The sequence below is a fragment of the Camellia sinensis genome, chromosome 12 (assembly GCF_055761805.1).
Source record: "Camellia sinensis isolate YWXY chromosome 12, ASM5576180v1, whole genome shotgun sequence".
Lineage (NCBI taxonomy): Eukaryota > Viridiplantae > Streptophyta > Magnoliopsida > Ericales > Theaceae > Camellia > Camellia sinensis.
Genome location: NC_138972.1, coordinates 96148162 through 96171878, shown reverse-complemented (window position 1 = coordinate 96171878; position 23717 = coordinate 96148162). Strand labels below are relative to the sequence as shown.

The 23717-nt window shown below is 34.3% G+C and overlaps 1 protein-coding gene and 2 long non-coding RNA genes across 4 annotated transcripts; all 3 read right to left on the bottom strand.

Moving 5' to 3' along the window:
• Positions 1-1563: 1563 nt before the first annotated feature.
• LOC145804643 (uncharacterized) lies at positions 1564-17920 on the bottom strand. Of its 2 annotated transcripts, XR_014346845.1 has the most exons (4): positions 17815-17916; positions 17514-17674; positions 4960-5115; positions 1564-2002 (listed from the first exon to the last, which is right to left on the bottom strand). It is a non-coding gene; the product is annotated as an uncharacterized LOC145804643 (long non-coding RNA). The 2 variants fall into 2 exon arrangements; XR_014346844.1 differs by having other exon boundaries at positions 17514-17920.
• On the bottom strand, positions 5127-9754 carry LOC145804644 (uncharacterized). The gene is made up of 3 exons (XR_014346846.1): positions 9693-9754; positions 8227-8342; positions 5127-5712 (listed from the first exon to the last, which is right to left on the bottom strand). It is a non-coding gene; the product is annotated as an uncharacterized LOC145804644 (long non-coding RNA).
• A 403-nt stretch (positions 17921-18323) lies between the features above and the next one.
• Positions 18324-19072, bottom strand: LOC145803752 (plasma membrane ATPase 2-like). The gene is made up of 2 exons (XM_082897087.1): positions 18952-19072; positions 18324-18634 (listed from the first exon to the last, which is right to left on the bottom strand). Exons 1-2 carry the CDS (start codon positions 19070-19072, stop codon positions 18324-18326), a joined length of 432 nt encoding a protein of 143 aa, XP_082753213.1.
• Between the last annotated feature and the right edge of the window lie 4645 nt (positions 19073-23717).

Here is a 23717-nt window from a genome sequence, read left to right as displayed (position 1 = left end):
GTCTCAGCTGATGATTTGGGGGTGATTGATAATTCAGAGAGGACTGATGGATTGATGGAAGTGGCAGTCATATACAAAACAATGGGAGGCGGATGCAAAAGGTTCAGGATCTTGCTCGAGATCTTTCAATGCAAGTATTGGAGAAATTCTCTCGTGTGACTAGATTTGCTCGAGAAACTACTTCCCAGATTTTCCGGGAAAGTCATAGTGATAGTTTTGGCACTAATGAGAGGAGGACAGAATAAATTTTTGGTGTGGTATAGATTTCCTTTTGATATTAAATTTGGTTAATCCTCTATTATGTATGGAATTAAATTATTGGGGTTGAATTATACTTGGTTCGTATGGAATTTGTATTACATTTAAAATTGGACGTTGAATATAAATTTTTTGGATGGTTGGAAGTGAAATGTGTGCACGTTGTTGAATGGTTGATAATATATTAAGTATTGATGGATTATATTGTTTATACAGGGTATAGGTTGCACTAATAATGGATACAAGTGGTTCAGTATTGATGGATTATATTGTTTATACAGGGTATAAAACATACATAATTGTTATAGTCTGTTAATTTTTGAAAGGGTAATATGTTATAATCTATTGTTAATTTTTGAATAATCTATTGTAATGAAACATACAAGAGCTTACATCATTGAAAGGGTGACTGGTATAATTTGTTATTGAAAGGGTAAGTGGTAATGAAATAGGTTATTCTTTTATTCTATTATTCTATTAAATAGGTTATTCTATTGTAATGAAACAGGTTATTCTATAAATCTATTAAATCATTGATTTCATATGGTATTTTTGAATGAGCAGAAATGGAGATTGGTTCGAACAGTGGTGACTTCTTTTTGAATGAGCAGAAATGGAGATTGGTTTGAATCAAATTTATGGAGTGCAACCGTGTGAAAAAATCTGTCTTCAAAGCTCTGTTCAAAAACCTGTGTGAAAAAATCTGTCTTCAAATCTGTCTGCAAAAACCTCTGATAAAAGCTGTCTTCAAAACTGTGTTCAAAACCTGTGCAAAAAAATCAATCTTCAAAACTGTGTTGAAAAAATCTGTCTTCAAATCTGTCTGCAAAAACCTGTGTCATAAAATCTGTCTTCAAAATTGTGCTAAAAAACCTGTGAAAAAAAATGTCTTCAAAAACCTGTGTGAAAAAATCTGTCTTCAAAATTGTGTTAAAAAAATCAGTCATCAAATCTGTCTCTAAAAACCTGTGTAAAAAAATCTGTCCTCAAAACTGTGCTAAAAAACCTGAGTGAAAAAATCTGTCTTCAAAAACCTGTGTGAAAAAATCTGTCTTGAACAAGCTATGTGAAAAATCTCTCTTCAAAATCTGTGTTAAAAAACTAGTGTTCAAATTCTGTGTTTAAAATATCTGTGCAGAAAACTGTGTCGGAAAACCAGTGCAATCATTCTTCAAACAAAAAACCTATGCAATCATTCTTCAAACAAACACATATAACAACCTGTGTCAAAATATTCTTCAAACAAACAAGCATTCGTTAAACATGTAACAACCTGTGTTGAAACATTCCTCAAACAAACAAACATATAACAACCCGTGTTCAAGCATTCCTCCAACAAACAAACATAATTTTAACAACCTGTGTTCAAACATTCTTCAAACAAACAAACAAATAGATAACAGATTACATGTTTATACTCCTCCAAAATAACTGTCATATATCATAAATTTTCATACATATCATCTATTTCAACTTCTAACTGTTATTTAAATTATTACATATTCGTAACTAATACAACAATAATTACAAGGAAGCAAAAGATCTCATAAATGCAACACCAACTTCGATTTAAGTCTGTCTGCAATTTTTGCATCTGCATGCTTTGAATTTGAAGTTGTTCGCTTTGAAATTGCAAGTGTTCACCCATACTTCGAAGTTGTTCGGTGACGGTTGGTATGTTGTCCATTTACACTTTGTTCTTCAAATGATCTGAGGTACTGCCGCTAGCATTTGAAGTTGACATCTACAAAAATATGAAGCCAAATCTCAATCAGTTAGTGTATTAGTCTGAGAACTATTTAAAAAGTAGGAAAGGTTTGAATTAAATGGAAGCAAACAAGAGCTACACTTTGGTATTATACCATCCCAACATGAACAACAAATGGTTTATGATATTACACCAACATCAACAAAAGCAAAATAACTCAGTTGAAATAGCAGAATATTGAACATCTGATATTATACCATCATGATAACTAGCAGCCTGACTAATGAAGTTTGAACAAGCATACCCAGTCTGAAAAGCAGGGCCATATAATTCTATCAAAAAAAAAAAAAAAAAACAGTATACAACTCTAGTCCAGGAAAAGGCACCTACAGCATGGGGACACTCAATTGTCTAAGGTTTCACCATGGTGAAGTTCTTTCTGTATCTAATATACATACAGACACGTAGACTTTTGTTTACAAATATCTAAGCAATTACTGAGCTGTAATAAATAAATTAGTAGAACTACCAGCTTGGAATTGGAACAATACTAAGAGAAGGAAATATATGAAATGGACTCTAAGTTCAATTCTCATGGGAGGCCAAAGATTGTCTACGGAAAGAGTTAATGCAGCTGATATTGTGATATTAATCAGTAATTTTAGTGTTCCAACAGGGTTAAGAGTGGCAGAAGCTGCCATTTCAAATCAACAAGCATGATATTTTTCTGACTCTGTGCCTATATAAGTTGAACCTCCATTCTTTGTTGTTCCTGATCACTCTTCATTAATTTAAATTTAGGGACGATGTTGATTTGAATTGTAGGCAGAATTTATTCCCGAGTGCAGAGCCGTGGTTTTTCCTATGGTGAAACATCCATTTGTGGTGGTTTTTTGGTTGCTGAACTTCCTAAGATGGAATTTGAAAGGGAAGAGCATGATATAAAACACTGCCCTTTGCCTGAGGAATCTTATGCTTTGCCTCCATATATGGATATGAAATCATGGGAAGTTCAAGCATTCAAGGATAACCAATTGGAAATGTACAGGTTCACTGCTGAGCAGAGATTAAATGCTATAAACATTTCTCGGTCTCTTGCAATGGCATATGTTATGGATCAGGTGGATTACAGTTCTTTTTCAGCACGTCTATGTTATGGATCAGGTGGGCTCAGGAGTTCAAAAAAGTAACATTTTGTTTCCATCTTTAATGAAGTAGCTTATATAACCTAACTACAGTTTGATCCGAAACTGATTTTCATTTGTACTATTAATAATGCTTAGACTGGACCTCAACCTCAACAACAAGAAGAAGGTTTTCAGAATGCTCATACCCTTTTCAGTATATATCAACAACAACAGCAACAACAACAACAACAACATATTATTATTATTATTTTATTTTATTTTATTTTTTGCTTCAAAAGAAAATTAAATAGAATCCCTAAATCAATCTCTAAGTCATATATACACACAAACCCTAAATCAATTTCTAAATTACATATAAGTTATACTGTTATATATACAAACCCTAATTAATTTCTATATTACAAATCCTAAATCAGACCACTAAGTTATACTGTTACTAGCGTATGCCCGTGCCTAAAGGCACGGTGTAAATAATATTAGGATTATAATATAATTATAATCGCAACACTATTTAAATTTAAGATTAAAATGCAATTATAAAAATATATTTGATATTCGAATAATTAAAAGTTGCTCCTCATAACTTGATTGGACTCTATTGCCTAAAGGGAATCATAGTTTAACCAATTTCATAGGCCAATGTAATTAATTGCATGCTTCCGACATATTAAGGAAATAAGAGTGCATACTTCTCTGCTGAAGAGCATTCACAGTCATATTATTTTGACCCTCCATCTCCAATTAGGATATTTTCACAACTCCTACGGACAGGCAATGCTTGCTTTTTCTGAAGCAAAGCAAGGTACAACAGCCTAATGCACCTGGCAAAATCCACCATTTGATTTGGCACCATTCCCCCACCCCCCCCCAAAAAAAAAAAATTTACATTGATTAAAAAAAAAGTACAGAATTTTAGACTAAAAGTCAAGAGTAAAGCAGATAAACATGAGCAATAATTATCTTCGCTTAGACAAATTAATCATCTACCCAAAAACCTAATCAAACCAAACTAAGCCTTATGTTACAATCAATTGGGATTGGCTACGTGAATCGATTTCGTTTTTTCGATCCTGCTCTGTCAAGTTATAATTTAATTTACAACCCCAAGTGACCAGTTCATCTTCTTCAAATGATACATTGACACTGCATCATCAGAGCGACGATACTACAGCAAAGGACTCTAAAACCCATAAAATTAATCTCAACCCATTAGCAACTAAACAAAGAAGAATCCATATCATGTCACGCACCCAAGAAATCTCGATAAATAAATGAGTAATATTGTCAACACAACGCAGGTATTCAACCCAAAGGCACAACAAATCACTAAAAATAAAGGGGGATGTGCAGAAAGGCTAAATAAAATTACCCCTCTCTAAAACAATTAAGCCTTTAAATGAATTGGTCCCAAATAACTTCACATGGTATCATAGCAGACAACATTTAGTTTTAATTGATTAAATGTTATGATATACTACATTGATTAAATGTTTAATAATATCTCAATACCTAACATTTAATTTATAACACATGGGTGAAACTATAACGGATAATATTGCCACTTTTGCTGCAGCAACTGCACTTCAGAAATTTTTGGAACTCCAAAAGATCAACTTGGATTGTTCTTCTCGGGTCTCCTATCAAAGCCTAATATAGTGACATGTTATATAAAGAGCATAATAAAATGGCGCTTAAGAATTTATAACATGTCATTGGAGTTTGGACTACAGCATTGTTTAAATGAACTTTTGTTTTGAGAAAGAGGATATATGAACTTTATTAACATTGTTTAAATGAGAACTTTATTTAGATTCTGGAAGTAAAAGAAGGAATAAATGACCAAACCTTTGAGCCTTGAACCCTTTCATAACTTCAAGAAACTCATTATATTTATCCCTTTTATCTTGAAATATGTCCTTAACTGCCTTGAGATATGCCAATGCATCATTGGTAGTTAGTTTCTGTGTGCTCGCTCCACCCATCATCTGGGATTGCCCAGAGCTTCATTACCCACACCAAATAAAAAAATAAAAAAAAATCAATATACTAATTTAATCAGGTGAGAGCTTTCATTAAACATTATACTTAGGTCAAAATATATTCTTTCAACAAAGATGGGTCTTAATTCCTATTTTTAGCTTCAACCCTAGATATATAATCAAACTTCAGACAGATTTTATAAAGAAAAATTCAACAAAAATCAGATCTTTGTTCTCCTTGAAGGAACAACATACTGAGTAAAAGAATGAAAAACAAAAATACTGAAGTTTAAAATCCGAAGCCAAACAAAATACCTAATCAATAAATAACTAACAGACTCGCACTCAACAATTTCAAACATGATTCACCAAATTTTTAGAAAATTTACTTGCTTATAATTTTTTATTAAATAAAGAAGCACTCATAATTACAGCTTACAATATCACAATATTAGAAAAATGAGAGTTAAAAAAAAACAAACTAAGAGAGAGATAGAGAAAGGACTCACAGTTCGGCACGAGAGGAGACGATGGGGCGTTTGAGTTGAGAAGCCATGTACATATCATCTCTAGCCCTCTTCATCTTCGTAATCAAAACTCTCAATCTTCAAAAAAAACTCTGATGGAATGCCACATATTGAATAATCGAAGTGCTTAAGTATAACATTATTGTTGATTAAAATATTACAGGGTACAACAAATCATATTATTGGCATCATATCTATAATTTTTCATAGTCAAATTACAGCAATTGATAATGACCTGGTACGACCATTGGTTGCAATGAGGATATTTTGCTGCTCGGAAAATAAATTATACCCTTCTTGGCATGTAGTAAGTTGGAAGGAAAAAGAGAAAAAGAAAACTAAGAAATAGTTTCAAAATCTGATAAAACTCATCCCAAACCTAGATGAAAACGACAGGGGAAAATGGAAATTTACAACCAGTAAAAAGGTCCAACTAAATGTTCAGGCCCAATTTAATATAGGACCTGAATAAAGAAAAATAATTGAAATGTTAGCATGCAATTCAACATCATCTTAGTCCTATATATATATAAATGCATAAAATACATCCATAAAATACACACAAATCTATATATATATCAGTTCATCAAAGCCCACACAAATGCATATATAGTCAAGATTTTGAAGAACCTCACCAATTTGCTATGTATGAGTGATGTGAAATTTTATAAAAGTGTTCCCTAACTATTTTCTAATTATATTTTTGGTAATAACAGCCACATGCATCCACATACATTCACTTCAACTTGCCTCATTCAAAAATTTAAAATTATGCTGGAAATTTGTGTTAATGTATATAATATGATAGTGGTGTTGGTGAAGAATAGTGGCATGTATAGAATATGATAGTGGTGTTGGTGGTAGATAGTGGCATGTATATAATATGATAGTGGTGTTGGTGAAGGATAGTGGCATGTATAGAATATGATAGTGGTGTTGGTGGTAGATAGTGGCATGTATATAATATGATAGTTGTAGATAGTGGTAATATATAATATGTAAGTGGCATATAATGGGTTATAATGATGTTTGTAATATCTCCTATATAAAGAGTGTCATTTGGTCTTGTAAGATAAGAAGTTTTGAATATAACAGAAATATATTCCTTCTTCCTCATATTTTCTAAGTAATTACACATCACAAACAAGAAGAAACGAAATTTAGCATATATTCTAAAAGAAACTATTTAACATAGATTTTTTTTTTTTAATTTTCTTAAAGAATATATTGTATAAATTGATAAAATGTTTAACTATTGTTTTTTTTTTTAAATTGTATTAAAGACTCCTATATATAAATCCACAACAATTGACAAATTAATGTTTATAAATTATAAATCCAGAATGGTACACCAAAAGTTAGTGGTATGCTCATGATAACTAACTGATACACAGCTACTTCACCTAAAATTCCGATCGAATATGAGAAACTTAACCTTCTAGGTTGGAGAAAATTCGGAAGAGACATACAAAAAAAAAATGTAGCTCAGATTTTGACCTACATAACTCTAGGAACTTCTTTTGATTCCAGATGATAACCAACAAAAATGTAAACTTGAAAAAAGCTTTGCATGCCGTCAACATCAAGAACATCAATGCATTAATGAAATAAAATTTGACAGCAGAAGAAATACACATACAAGAATGATTTAGACAGACATACACGCAAACACAACTATGTTTCCCTTGCTTCTAACAAAATTCATCTGTGCAATGATAGGGAAAATGACCCTAAGCCTTCAGTGGCACACACTGTTGAGCATGCAGTTCAGTGCATCCTATCAATGGAATTTTATCATATGTTATATATGAATATTTCATTCAGAGATTTAACATCACTTCTTAAAATCTAAAGGAGTAAGGATTAATATGTATAAATCTCTCTTGTTTTTCTTTATCATTAAATCCCAAGTTACTTTCATCAAACTTGTAAGGTGTTTCATAGTGATGGATGAGTGTGTTCCCCAAGTGTCCAAAGCGTGTCCAACTATCTGTATCTAAAAAAATTTAAATAATAATAATAATATAACATGTTTGGACACGTGTCCAACATGTATTCAACACAGGCATAGCACTTTTTTAGATGTATTTGTGCTTCTTAGATCACCCAAAACAGTAAAGTAAATAGAAGGGAAAGGTGGAGATTTTGTTTGCTTCATCATTAAGCCACCTGTCAAGCTGTCAAAGAAAAAGATATAAATTTTGCACCCAAAAAAAAAAAACACTTTTCAGATCATTTACTAATTACAGGAAACATATTGCAAATGCAAGTAAAGCACTATGTTTCATAACGGGCTTTGTGAAGTTCGAAAAAGGGTCAGGAATCACCCTTCAAAAGCATACCCAGCGGTTAACAGCAAATTTATGTATTGCAAAAGAAAATTGTTTAGTTTGATATTGAATCCTATTTTGAGAATAACAATATCTTCCACTTTAGTTGTGTTTCTCATGGCATAATCCTTTCTTTTCTTTTACTTCTTAACTTCCAAGTCCCTAGCTAGTAGCTAGTAGCTACTATACGTCGGTTATAAAGTTTAATCAAAAGAATTCTAAAGAGTGTTTTTTATGCTTCCTTACTTCCTGCATGATTCTTCTTATTATGCTCACCTTGTGAAGACAAATGCTGGCCCAAGTTTAACTCCCTTTGATGCAGTAAATTTGAATCGGTTGAAGATCAGCCACCTGGATAGAATGGGAATTCCTTGTTCTATTTGCAGACTAAACTGCATATAAAACAAATTTGAAGTAAAAAATATAGCACTTTTAAGTTTTTGAATCACATTGGCAATAACAATATTTAGTTTTAGTTTGGTAATTAAAGATATATTACTCGACTGAAACTACAATCATTTGCCTCTGCAAATTGAGACTCCTGCTTCAGTACTACCATATTGTCCTCATAACTGCCACTGTACAACAGGTAATTCACAGAGAAGTTTCAATCAGTTTGTCAGTTAACTATGAATTTGTGGGTGAATGTAAAGCATATAACTTTCAATTGTTTGAGGTTTATGTGTCATGCATATATATTGACAACTACAAGTACTTGAAGAAATTGTTCATACACGAATGAAGAAATTGAAATTAATATCTGAATGGCTAGCAGATGGGAACGATTACGACCAAATGATGTTAACAAACTGTTCCATTTTGAACTCAAAATTATGTAGATAATGAAAATTACAAAAGGAATAGAGGAGGAGCGAAAAGGGGGCCTCGTAATTACTGGGGTGGAAATGTTAGGGATATCATTATCTAATATCAGCCATGTGCATCCAATTCAATTCAAGTTAAATTCGATAATATGTTCCAAAAGCCTCTCTTGCCTTTAACCAAAACCCAAGTTTTTTTTTTCTCTTTTTGTGTTTTCTATGATTATTATTATTTATTACTTTTCTATAGTTTTTAAATTCCATGCAAAGGACTTTTTTTTTTTCTTTTCGTATTCATATTGCAAAAGCTTGGAGCATTCTTTGTATCACACAATTAGTATGAAATCCCGTAGGCCTCAAAAACTAGAGAAAAAAGGCAAGTTGGGTTCCATGTGAGCAGAACTCATAGGCATGTTGTTTCCAACAAAACAATCACCTTACCAAATAAAATTATAATAATTTTAACAACAATTGAAATGAACAATTTTTTTTAGGAAGGTAGGTCGGCAGATAATGTGGCCTGTAGTATATGCTTCTCAAATTCATTGTACTACGCTGAAAATTATTATGCTGCTGCATATGGAGAGGTCATAGTATCTTCGACTATTCTCAAATATTATTGTGCTGCTGCACATGGTGGTCCACTAAGAAATGCAAAACAAACGTGTAAAGATGTTCTTTTTCCCCTAATTTGCTCACAAATCTATGGAACACGCCAAAAGATTTTATCAACAAAACAATTTGCAGAGTCTTAAAAACTAGTGTTGGACTCATGCAATGCATTGGATAATTAATTTTAAGCAGGCATTTCTTGCTAAATATATATTATAATACATTTAAGACAAACACATAAAGTGCACAGTTAAGACTAGTACCAGTAACCCAAGAAACCAACATTGAGGACGACTATATCATACTTACATTTGAGCAGAAATGGAGAGAAAATTTAGGGCAAAGATGAACTGTCCATCTTCTGATTTCGTTCTGACGCGTTAATGCGCCTCGCCACCTGGTCTTTCTCATCACAATCAGCCCGTTTGAGATCGCCGTTCTGACGAGGCCGACGATAGTCCTTTGTAGACAAAGGTTCTAAAACAGTTGAGGGGAGTGTAGGGTCTGGATTTGAACATATGGCTTGTGGAGGGATTGGAGAAGATCGAAGGTAGGGTTAGGGTTTTGGATCCGACGACGAGAGTGGAGAAGACGATGTAGACGACCGGCGAAGAGAATAGGAGAAGAGAGAGAGGGCGGTGAGGGAGGAGGTGTCGCGGCGGCGGCGGTGGTCGCCTGTGGCGGTACCAGAGGCGACGACGTAGGAGGCGGAAGAGATAAAAGAGAGAGGAGAGTGAGAGGGAGTGTTAGGTTAGGTATTGGGGATTTGAGATGGTGACAAACGGGGGGGGGGGGAATTCATGCGCGGGAAAAAAGAATAAATAAATTTTCTTTGTTTTTTTTTTTTTTTTTTTTTTTTAGTTAATGATTTTTATTTATTTTTTTTTTTAGGTTACTAAAGTTAAAAATTTATTTGTTTCATTTTATTTTATTGAAAAAATTTTATTCTTTTTTTATTTGGTAAAATAGGGTTAAAAGTATAAATCTAGATACATTTAAAAGTATAAAATTTAGATACATTTAAAAGTATAAATCTCATTAAAAAAATAAAATTACACCAAATATAAAAAAAAAACATTTATTTTTTTATTTTTTGTATTCATAGATATTTTTCCCTCTCTAACTTTTAGTAATGGGAGAGGTCCACAATAAATTTTTTTTTTTAGTCTAAGGTCCCTCACTCACACCCATATATATAACACATTCTCTCATTCTCTCTCCTTTCTTTTCTTGCACCAAACAACTCCTCTCTCTTTGCTCTTCATTCGCAACATTGTTCAGAGCTTCATTAGCATTGACTACGATGGAGGAATTTGCATAAACAACATTTATAAAGCTTTGCAAATGAAGATCATCGATTTATATGAAGATTCCTGATAGTGCTTTATACAGCAAGATTTACATGAAGTAGAGCACTAGTCCTCATTGTTATTCCTCCGATCACTAGTCCTCCAATGAAGATTCCTCCGTCGACAAATATGAATTCGTTTAGTAACTTGCTACTGTGGATCTTCGACGAGGCTGCATCTGAAGGGTTCAATTAATTTCTTTCGATGTTTAGAGACGTGCGAGATCAAGATGCCCAATAAAATTTCTCTATGATGTGTCCAGAGAAATTTGTGATGTGTAAACAGAAGTTGTGGTAGTGGTAGAGGAGATGGAGTAGCGATGGTGGAGGAGAGGTAATGGTAGTAGTAGTGGCAGTAGTGGTGGTGGTGGTAGTGGAGTGGTGCTGATAGTGGTAGTAATGATAGTCGTAGAAGTGGAGTGGCAACAGTGGTAGTAGTGGTGGTAGTGGAATGACATTTGCAGTAGTGGTGAAGGTGGTAGACGAGATGTGTGGTGAGAGAGAGATGAGTGAGAGGCAGATAGAGAAGATAAACAGAGATAGAAACAGAGACAAAGTGATAAGCGAGAGAGACAAAGTGGTCGCTAAAAGTGCATTTTCTTGTATTGGATCGATAAGTCCAGAGGGAAGCTTGGTAAAAACCTTAAAAAAGTGAGGAAGAAAGTGAGCAAGGCGAACAAACGAACATATATTTGCAATTGATCAAACAAACATAAATATGAAGTACCAACACAAAATACTCTTCGAAATGTATGAGGGCTTAGGGGCAAAACTTTGAGAGTCCTAAATTTTGAGAGGGAATTTCAAATTAAAGTAAAATTTTGGTAATTACACATATTATAGGATTAATTAGACAATAAATTAATTAAGAAAATTAAATTATCATTAGCTAACTTAAATGATAGTGACAATCACTTGTTTTCCAACGAATCCATTGATGACATCTCTCTTTAACTCATAAGTTTTCCATTTACTCGCTACTTCATCTTTACCTTTAAGTTTGTAATTTTTATTTCTTTAGTAGAAATTTCACTTTTTCAATAATTTCACCTAAATAATAAGGTTAAATTTCACTATTTAGAGATAATGAAATTTCACTACTTAAAATGATGGTATGTTTTATGATAACGATGACAAGGATTATAAAGGTGGTGGTAATAACAACGGTGGCTTAATGGCTATAACTAAATTTGAAGAATCAGGAAAGGAAGACCTACCACATACCTTGGAGCATTGTGTTCTTATACACTGTTTGGGCAATCTGGAAAGATAGAAACAATGTGGTCTTCAGACAAGATGATGGAAATGTCCACGAAATTATTAGATCCATTCAACACCAAGCCACAGAGACATATGAGGCATTCCAAACTGATCACTTTACAGGTCAACCTCTAAAATCACATAACTAATTGGGTTTTGCCTTTTGCAGGGGAAATTAAACTCAACGTTGACGGTTGTTCAAAAGGCAATCCGAGCCCAGCTGGATATGGAGGCCTTTTCAGGGATGAAAGAGGAGCTTGGCTTCATGGATATCATGGAAAATTGAAGAAAGCAACTAGCATGCAGGCTGAGCTCTGGGTAGTTTACCGAGGCCTCACCACAATGCTTGAGAAGGGAATGAAGGACATATGCATTGAGACAGACTCAGAACAAGTTGTTAAACTCATCAAGGATTCACCATCTCAGCACTTTCAGTATAGGGCTCTGCTTGAAGATGCTAAGTTTCTAATGCAAAGATACAACTGCACAATAGCTCATATACGTAGAGAGGGAAACAAGAGTGCGGATGGTTTGGCAAATATGGGTGTAAATCACCAAGTCCCTTTTGTGTTTCTTAATGATCCCCCCACTGAGATTGCAAATATGCTTGTTGCAGACATCATTGGGGTTTCTTCTTCTCCTTCTACTATGTAAGGCAGCTTTGCCTATTTCTCTATTTTGTCTGTTATCTCATTTTCTTATGAATCAAAATAAATAAATAAATAAAAATAACAATGGTGGCTTCATAATGGTGGCGGTGGTGGTGCTAACAGTGACAGTGACGGTGATGATGGTTGCAGCAACATTAGTGATGATTGTAGCAATTGTGAGGTTATAATGATGTATGTTGATGCTTGTGTATAAATATTTACAAATTCAATTAGCATTAAATAATTATGTAATTTTATGTGAGAAATTCATCATAATTTAAATGACTTTTATCCTACAAACTCAATTATAATTGGATTCAAATGGATTGGACAAAGGGTACCGCCTCTTACGCCAACACCACAAAATTATGATAATAAATTTTAAATAATATATACTTTGCAAAAAAATATAAAAATTATCATTTAGAATTTTCTTGACACTATGAATTATCTTCAAACTAGTTACGCGCTATAAGAAATTGCACATTTGAAAACTAAATTTTTAATTGTTAAAAATCATTTTTAGTCGACGAATGTAATTCCCAATTAAATTATCACCCAATTGGTCATTGACTAATTGTCGGGAAAAGTATTGGTGACTAAAATTATTTTAGTAGCCAAAGAATACCATTCGTCGACTAATAATTTAGTCGCCATAATTTTGTTTATAAATTTAATTTGAACTTTTATCGACTAAATTTTTAGTCGTAGATAAATTTTATGACTACTATGTTTTATTTAGTGATTAAAATATAGTCGTCAATTCTTTTTTCCATTATCAGTGACAAATTAATTTTGTAGCCAAACATCTAATTGACTCCTTTAGCTAGCAACCAAGCTTTTTTGTAGGCAACAAAATTGTAACTTTTTTGGTGACTTAGAATGTTTAGTCATAAAAAATATCGACAATTTTTTTGGCGATTAAATTTTTAGTAGGCAAAAACTTCAAATTTTTTGGGCTACTAAATATTTAGTCACAAAAAAAAATTTATTTTTCATCTTATTTTTATTTTTTACTACAAATTATTTAGACACCAAAAAATATTTTCTTTATTTTGGCTACCAAATATTTAATCGCGCAAAAGCCTTTATTTCTTTTTGGCTACGAATTGGTTAGTTGCCAACAACTTCACTTCTTTTTAGCTACTAAATGTTTATTCATCAAAAACTTTCTTCACTTTTTTTATTTTTAATTTTATCTTTATACACACACACACATATATATATATATATATATATATATTTATTTCGCCACAACCTGTATTTATTCTGTGCAACCTGTACCTTGTATATAAAGAAAATAATAACAATCCAAGAAAATTTAACTTTTAGCATCAAATTCGAAATATAATAGAAATTCCATACGAATCAAGCATAATCCAACCTAAAATAATAATTTTATACAAAACAGAGGATTATACAAAAATCATGTCTACCGTACACAAAACAAAAATAATATCCACAATACCATGTCAAATGATAATCTATACCCTGCCAAAAGTAATATGTTCTATGCCAAAAGCAATTTGTACCATGCCAATAGTTATCTGTATGAATAATAGTAATCCAAAAAAAAAAAAAACGAAGGACAACATAATAACGGATTATAAAAAAAACAATGTCCTCCATACAAAAATAAAGAATATCCACTTTTTCACGCCAAAAACCATCTGTAAAAATAAAATTAACCATTAGTATTGATTGAATAACATCATCATTTCAAATTATAAAAGAAAATTATATAAAACTCGAATGTATATTATCTTTTCAAAATTGTATAATTATAGCCGTAATCATACGTTGCATGTCCAAACAAGTTTCTGCCAAGTTTTTCCCTCCCGAAATGCAATTTTTCAGTTAAGTTTAAGGCAATTTTTGGCCACGGTTTAGTATTTGTTACAATTGATGAATCCTTTTGCGACGGATAATTTGTTTCTGTTGCTAATGATAACGCCTTTTTGCTCATTTATCAGCAACAGTCATTTTCTGTCCCAACAAATACTATTAGCGACGAATTATTTTATCCATCTGAAATGTGTAGCTTTTGCGACGAAAATCAAGGCGTCGCAAAAAGTTATACTTGGTTTTTACGACAATTTTTAAACCGTTGCAAAAAATTCCGTGTCTAAAGCTCCTTTTTCTAGTTGTGGTAATATTAAGATATTTTCTTCACTTAAAATATTATTCATGTGACAAATATTATTATAAAAATAATAATTAAAAAAAAGGGCTTACATGGCCATAAACAACCAGTGGAATGACTCACCTGGAGATAATGTACACCATTAATTTTGTTGGTGTAGTAACTAACTCAAAGATGGAATTTCCATTGGATTTCCTGAAATCTGGAAACCTAGAGGAGCTATTTGTGAAATCTATGAACCTCCAAGACCCTGCATCTCACATGGCCAAACAAGTATATAATAAGATCCAGAATAAGTACCTAGTAAATAGGGTTTATAAAGTACCAAGCAAAGAGCATGTATTATAAGGGCAGTACCATACTGGTATCATACTACCCAGACAGTTGTGCGGGTTTAAAATCTTGGTGTGTGGTTTGGATGAAGGGCTGCTGCTGTTCAAGGCAAGGTGTGGCAATGTAGCTCAAGGCAAATTCTGCTCTATCTGTTCTGTTTTGGTGCTTCAAGGGCTGCTGTTCTGCTTTGGTGTTTCGAAGGGTTGGTGCAGGGTCTGATCTGATTGATGCCTAAAGGAGTGCTGTGTTGTTTGTTCTGGTTTTGGTGCTATAGTGCCTAACATATCTGGAAAGTGATTGTCTAGAATCTGCTGTAGCTAAGCTCTTTGCATCTGCCAAGAGAAGAGGAATGTTAGTGAATATGGTGCTTTTAGTTGCTGCTTGCAGAACTTGCCACCTGAAGGAGAGATTCAGGCTACTACTACTTCCTTTCAGGTCCAGAAGCTTCTGGTTTCTGGGAGAATAAGAGAGGCTTTACAATGTGCACAAGAAGGTCAATTGTGGGGGCCAGCCCTTGTTCTTGCAGCTCAACTTGGTGATCAGGTTGCTCTGTTTGGTGCCTAAAGGAGTGTGATCTGATTGGTGCTGAAGGGCTGCTGCTGTTCAAGGCAAGGTGTGGCAATGTAGCTCAAGGCAAATTCTGCTCTATCTGTTCTGTTTTGGTGCTTCAAGGGCTGCTGTTCTGCTTTGGTGTTTCGAAGGGTTGGTGCAGGGTCTGATCTGATGGGTGCCTAAAGGTGTGCTGTGTTGTTTGTTCTGGTTTTCGTGCTCTCTTGCCTAACATATCTGCTTTTCCAGGTTTTCTTTTCTCTCTGTTTTGTTTGCTCGTTGGTTTCTGAGCAACTAGGAGGTTGGAGCTTGATTTAGCTCCAAGCTCCTCTTTATTGATGTAATTTTCCATATTCCATCAATAGAGTCTTCTTTTTGCCGATCAAAAAAAATACTACCCAGACAGTTCCCCACAAGCATACTACAACTCCGACAACGGTTTCCTACCAATCCTGCAGTATCTCATGCACATCATAGACAGATGGCACTTCTCTCCCCAGCCACCAACGCCATTGATTTATTACCAGCACTTGGCAAGTACTCCTATCACCCTCAGCATGACAAGCTCAATTTACCTTGGAGAATAGTTTTGTTCAATCGTTCTATGTGTCAAGTCTGCATGAAACTATGAGGCATGGAAACTTGCCTTCTATGGCTAGGGAAATTGGAGGCCAAATAGTACCAAGCAAGCATCATAGAGGACAAAAGACCTCTCACCTTGGTGGTGGGCAGAGATGGACCGACAAAGGGGCTGGTAGGGGCAGTGCAACCTAAACCAAAAAACTCATTAAATATTATAATATGGCCCATGTCCATGTTCATGCTCATGCTTCTTAGCTAACAGTGATGGTAACTCAAAAAAAAAAGCATGCAGCACTGAGCATTGTTGCCCTAGCTCCTTATGGTACCCTCCATACATTGTTTACCCATTTTTAAAGCTCTACCTTCTTCAGCAACGACAAACCCATTCAGCCAAACCTACCCACTTGACCATTCCATATGAAAGACATTGCACACCTACAAGATCCCTCATCCACCTTCACTCATATTCTGTCCTCTGCTGCCCTTTCTTCACCCTCCCAAAAAGATTTTTGGCAGCCCACCCTTCAGCTTCTAACCTCCCCACTGAACTCCTTGAGCATGTCCCCCACCACAAGCCAACCACCTCCACCTACATCTCTGGATTCTTAAGCAAACTCTACCTCCCTTTCTCAATAAATGGCCACTTCGAAATATTTCCCTAACATTACTGACAAGGCTTCGGCAAATGATGCATCTGCTGTCCATTACAGGCCACCAGAATGTCCGGAACACTGACCCATCTACAGCTCCCTGTGAGACATCACACATCATCTAGTACAACCATCACAACTCAACCCGTGTTATCTTTATAAAGCAGCTTGCTTGACTATTGTTGTCTTCGAGAACATAGATGGTATTCCCCTGGTCTTTGAAGATACTGTCTTACCGCGCAAATTAAAGAGTTCAACCAACTTCTTTATCAATCAACCAAAAAGGTAAAATCACCTTAAATCAACTAAACTAGATAAATTCCTAGGGAGTTTTTTCTCCAACCAGGAAAGGATTATATCAATCAACATCATCTGCCTAGCTAAACATGATATGGGCTTCTAACATAAAGAAATAGCAAACTTAATAGTGAATTGTGGAGAAAACACCTCAGGGCAAACCAATGCAGATGATCCCACAATGGCAGATCACAAAACCAATTGTATGATGATGACAAAAAACAAAGGAACTAGAAATGGGCTTACTTATTATGAATTAGAAGGAAGAAAAAATGTGAAATTCATTTGATATCTAATCTAGTTATAAGTTTATCTTACAGGAAAAATGTCTGTATCGTATGCCGCCCAAAAGAAAATGGCAGTCATCATGGCCAAGTAACTGCCAAGAATGATTCCAGTAGCAAAAATCTCTGACAGCTTCCAGCTGTCTGGCTGAGGAGACGGTTTCACCCTATCTTTTGATATTGCCATAATGGTACCTGGCATGCCATAAAGGGAGTTAAGTATTGAGAACCACACACAAAAGCAGTATTTCAAGATAATGAAGAAAATGAGAAGAAATATGCATGCATGTGGTAACTGGAAAAGGGAATGAGTATTTAGTGTAACAAAATACAACCATCATTAAGGATGGCAATGATCAGCACCATAAAGGGTGGGAAATCGAACTTCCATATGAGGGCGAGTAACATAAAACCAAGCTGTCAAAGCAGAGATAAAAGGGAAGTAAGAAAAAGGAAAACTACAAGCCATGAACAAGAGGATCCGTCAAATACTTCATAATAATAATATTAAAAGTGAAAATTAAAATTTAAAAGAGGTTTTTCAATGGTCATCCCAAATTAAAATACTTACCACGATACGGATTGTAATAGAAACAGCATATATTTGTACCAATAGCACCCAAGATATAAATAAAATTAGTAACTTGAATAGTCCTAGCAACAGTTGGCTAACAAAGATATGTTTGATACCTATGGCTCAATGCACACTAAAAGACAAATTTTAGAGTGCGTTTATAAAGAAGTGGAGTAGGAATAACATTTCCCTTCTTTTCCTTTTTTTTCAAAAGAAAATAAAGTTAACAAATAAGACACACATCTCCTAGATAATAAAAGCTGTACCATTTCACCATTTGAAAATGTACAGGACTCTCAAATGGCTGCCTCCTTGTCTAGGCCTAGAGCCAGCTCTACTTGCCGTGTAATTTTTCATCCTCTGGAAGATAGCTCGACTAGTTAGTACGGCGCTGATGATAACACTAAGTCCAGGTTCAGTAAGGACTATGTCAGAAGCACTGCGAGCAGCATCAGTTGCATCAGCAACAACTATGCCAATGTCAGCCTTTTTAAGGGCAGGAGCATCATTAACTCCATCACTGGTCATTCCGCATATATGTTTTCTAGCTTGCAGACGTTTTACAATCTCATATTTGTGCTCTGTACCAACAAATAAAACATGGCCAATCAAACAAGAATCACAGAAGAAGATCTCGGTGAACATTCAGTGCTGGTAATTCAGTATTCTGTTGTGTATGCAACAATTGAAACGTATTACATAAAAAAAAAAAATACCAACAGATTGGTCTTTAGGCCAAGTGGTCTAGCTTCCTCCTTAAAGGAGTGTAAGGTATCAAACCTTTCTCACTTGGAAGCTATGCCTAGGGTCTAGGTTTAGATATAGTTAACCAAAAAGTAGAAAAAATATCTTCGACTTACAGGAGGAATGAAAGATAAAAAAATTAAATAAACATTACCAGGGAAAACTCCAGCAAAACCATCAGCTTTTTCAATCAGCTCGTCAACTGGCAAAGCTGCAATTGACTCATCTTTGTGCTGTCCTAACAAGGCAAATGAAGGATACATATTGGTTCCCATTCCCAATCGCCGTCCTGTTTCCTTTGCTATTGCCAGTTGATCACCTAGTGGAGATTGAAAAGGTCAATGCCAATGGGGAAAAACAAAATAAATGAAAAAGGCCAATTTCCCATAATTGGAGATAGTGAGAAAGAGATGAAATTTTTAAGAAACAGAATTCTGGAAAAAAAAGAAAAAAGATGCAACAAGACTTTTTTCATGGCATAATGCCATGAACTAAAATAGTAAGCGCCCACACTGACAATAACTTGAACTCTGCAGCCACAAATATCTGGTAGAAGTAAATATCTATCTTTTCATCTCATAATTTTTTTTTTTGGTAATGATTAAACAGATCCGATTAAAAGCACTGACCGGGAGTATTCAACAGCAAAACAGAAAGAAATATTTATTAAAAAGAATGAAAAAGAAAAAGAATATACACACTAGTGATCATTTTAACATTTACCCCCAGATTCAAAGCCCTTGTAAGAGGCATAACCATGTCATAACCATGTCACATACACACCAGTCAATGTTCATGTCAGAAATTTTCTTCACTTTCTTCTCTTGCACCTGTTGAGCTCAAGAAATAACCATCAAAGACACACAAAACTGTCTCATTCAGATATCTACTACATATTTGAGATATTAATCAGAGTGAAATATGTCAAATAAGTGTAACAACCATTTGTTGAGTGTTGTACACATTCTCTAATATAGACTGTTATATAAAACTAGGGGGTGGTGGAGCTGGCTTTAAAGTTTTTGCCCAAAACATAAATAAAGGCATCATCTTCTATTCAACAGATCAACTTTGGTCAACAGAAAATTGGCATTCCTCATCTTTTACTTTTCTGAAATTTTGTAATAAGCTTAAAAAAATATTCACAACTCAATTAAAGCTATATGATAAATTTAAGAAGGAAATCGATGATGAAAAGTGATTTTCATCAATTGTATGAATCTAAAGCAATAAAAGGGAAAAAATAGACATCAAAAAGAAGTATTTTGAGTCATATATATAAAAAAAACTCAAAACTTCGTAGTAAATGAAAAAATAATTGACAGCAATGGAGCCATCACAATTGATCTGATTATCTGCTACTATTTATTGCAGTGAGTGGTTTAAATTCAGCCTCAAAATGAGGCTTGGGGTTGATACCTTGGGTTGCCTCAGACAAGGCTTTTTAGATTCTGGAGCATAGTTAATCTACAATTGTATACTCCCCCGTGATTACTTTCAGATATGATTGTCAATTTTTCAAGATTCACAGTGATTATACTTTCTTACACGTAAATCAACAAGTATCACTGGTTCACTACTAGCATGAATCCCTTCTTATCTGAAGCTTCTGATACAATAAAAACAAAACACAAATACGATACATGCATACTTCTCTTAGGAAATTTCAACAAAAAGTAGTAATGAACCTAACTGTTTGAAGGTACATGACAAGAGAGTAATAAAGGAATGCAACCACGATAAGTTCATTAAAAAACAAAAGAAATGAATGGAAATAAATAAAACTTTGGTCAGCTTCCATAAAAATAAAAAGAAAAAGTCATGCCGGGTTGGGACAGGCAGGACAAGTATATCCAGCTGGAGTAGTGTGTGGAGGAAAAACCTTAATATGTGAACCCAAGCAGCTTGTATTTATAATATCTAATATGAACCCAAAAAAATGTAAGTAATTTGGTATAATTCATTCAGCTCTCATTCAAGATAAAAATTGCATGCATGAGGTTTAACAATGTGCAGGATCACATACGCAAGCAACCCAATCAAATAGTTTGAGGATTGGTCCCCTCTTCAATCGCAGGATCACATAGGCAGCATTTAGGAGGCCAATCATACTCTCCATCTATTACCCATTCTGAGTAAGTTTGGACCTATACAGTGACAACAAATACAACATAAGCCCTAGCGTAGCTGTAAATCCTACCATGCAAACAAGAACTCTTGATTAAGCAAACAGCTCCAAGAAAATAAATCATACAACTTGAAAAAGAAACTTGTAGTGCATAGGACAAAATAAGTAAAGCAGGTATGGAGCTACCGATTTTCTTTATATGTTCAGTAGCTTTACAATGTTGCTAATTTACCAGTTTCTTAATTTTCTTCGTAACTTTTTTTTTTGTAGGTATGAAGCTACTGATTTTCTCTCTATTGGATTTTCTTTGACTAATTTGCTTCATTTTCTTTTTGATTTAGGGCACAAGGTCAACACGTACATACTTTTATGGAGGCTGGACTATAAGGATAAGGAAGCAACTGAAATATTTCATGATGGGGTTCAATTATGTGGACAGGATTTTGATGTCACTGAAATTGCTACTCATCCTAGGCACAAAAAGCAGATGAAACCCCATCAAGTTGAGGGCTTCAATTTTCTACTGAGTAACTTGGTTGCAGAGAATCCAGGTGGCTACATCATGGCCCACGCTCCAGGCTCTGGAAAAGCTTTCATGACAATTAGTTTTATGCAGAGTTTTTTGGCCAAGTATCCCCATGCTAGACCACTGGTGGTGTTGCCAAGAGGCATTCTGGCTACATGGAAGAAAGAGTTTTTGAGATAGCAAGTTGAGGACATTGCGCTATGTGACTTCTACTTTGTAAAAGCGGATAATCGAGCACAGCGGCTTGAGGTGAGGTTTGGCGTTGACTGTTCTATGTGTGTAAGAGAGAACAGAGAAGAAAGTGTTTGTGTGAAACAGAGAAGAGGGGCATGCGGTAATAAAATTTCTCACCCTTTAGTAACTAAATTATTATTTGTCAACAAATATTAATCAATAATGACTAATCTTTTGTAGTCAAAAACATAATTTCGCTACTAATTTTTTTTGCCGTCGGCAAAAATTGAACATAAAACGACTAAATTTTTTTAGTCACCAAAAGTTTACACCTTCTGTGAAATACTTTCTTTGGACAAATTCTCCACTCGAGTTTTGATGTATTTATCTTCCATATGCCCAAAGACTTTACATTTTGAGCACTTGGATGGAGTCCACAGGTATTCAACCCCAATCTCAACACTCTGATCTTCACATTTGATTAGAAAATCAGTAGGAAGAGAATCCAATCCTATTTCCACACATATTTTAGCAAATGAAATTCTAGCACTTGAAATCCTACTAAGCCCATCATCATCCCAAAATTCTAAAGGAATGTTAAACAACTTAATCCAAATCAAAATTCTATCAAGCCTCTCCTTAGATAATTTCATCATATTGTGCCACTTTTTCAGTACAAGAAAGTGCCCCCCAAAAAACCAGGGTCCATCCTTAACAACATTAGTACTACTTTCCACACAATCAAATAAGAAAAATATAAAACTGGTGGTAGTAGACAGTACCTCCCTCAATCCCTTGTTCTTCCAAAGATTAAAAGCATAGTTCCTCACATGGTTAAAAATAACTAACTACATCCATGTAACTGAGGCATAGAGATAAATTGCAAATGGTTAGAAATAGATTATACCACATGTAACTAATCCATCAGGCTTCAATCAGAATTCCTTGTGAAGAAAGACAAGAAGAATAAACTTCTAGTATCTTTGATTAGGGAAAAAACAAACAAAAATCTTAAAAGTTATAGTACATTCATCAGTTGACATATATACTTAATGTGGGAATTGAAAATATCCTACACCAGCTAGGTTGTACAATACATTCATCAATTGCACCACATGCACATATAAATAGATTTGTTAAATAATAATCTAGTTAACAAACACTTGGACTAAGTTGCCAACGCAAAAAAGAAAAACACTAAAAAAAATCTAATAATGAGTGAAAAATGATACCGCAGCTACGCAGGTTGCATTATCTTAATAAACAGACTAAAAGTTTGAGTCTCTCTTCCTTACCTAACAAAAACATGACAAAGGAAAAGAAAATACGATCAAAACATTTTATAAAAAGAAAAAAGAAAAAGAAAAAAGAAAAAAATGAAGCAAGAAGAGAATAGAGACAGAGGACAGTATATCATGCAACACTAAACTCAGGCTGCTATCCAGCTCAATTTCGCAAGGTTTAGTTTGGAAAGCAAAGAGCATGCAGGTCGGGCCTCCACCAAGGAAACATAGCCACTATAGCACTTGTTTATCTATCCTAATAGATGTCCTTATCAAAAAATAAAAAAATAAATTGAATTTCATTAAGGCAGTGTCATCTTATGAAGTGAACAACCTCAACCTCATCATAGGGCACAATCATTGTCAGAAACTATCAAGTTGTCCTAGATACAGTTTAATTTATGAATTCAATTTTATCTTTCATTTTGGAATGGCTTCCTAAAAATAAAAGTAGAGGTGGAGATTATAAAATGCTAGTGGATGAAGTCAAAGCAACCCAACAAAGTGTGAAAACCCACATGCACTTGCTTAGGGCTTTATTTTTCCAGTCAAAAAGTCTTATTCAAACTCGAAAACTAAAGCCATAGTTGTGTAAGTATCAATGCACCTTCCCTATTAACATCCACCCAATCCTAGCTTCATCAAATTAACCTCATATACCCTAGCTTCATCAATTAACAGCTTTCAAAACTCAAAATTATACAAAATTAAAAAACCAAAATCAAATCCCTAGAAACTTTTGTGTTCTATACCAAACACTTGAAAAAACATACACACAAAATCAACTTACAAAACCTAAAGAAACAGAA

Excerpts from the sequence above, each read along its gene's own strand:
- LOC145803752 (XM_082897087.1), bottom strand. The coding sequence starts at position 19,072 with ATGGGAACCAATATGTATCCTTCATTTGCCTTGTTAGGACAGCACAAA. Across the intron at positions 18,635-18,951 it reads TTTTGCTGGAGTTTTCCCTG|AGCACAAATATGAGATTGTA; the intron begins GTAATGTTTATT and ends TTGTTGGTACAG.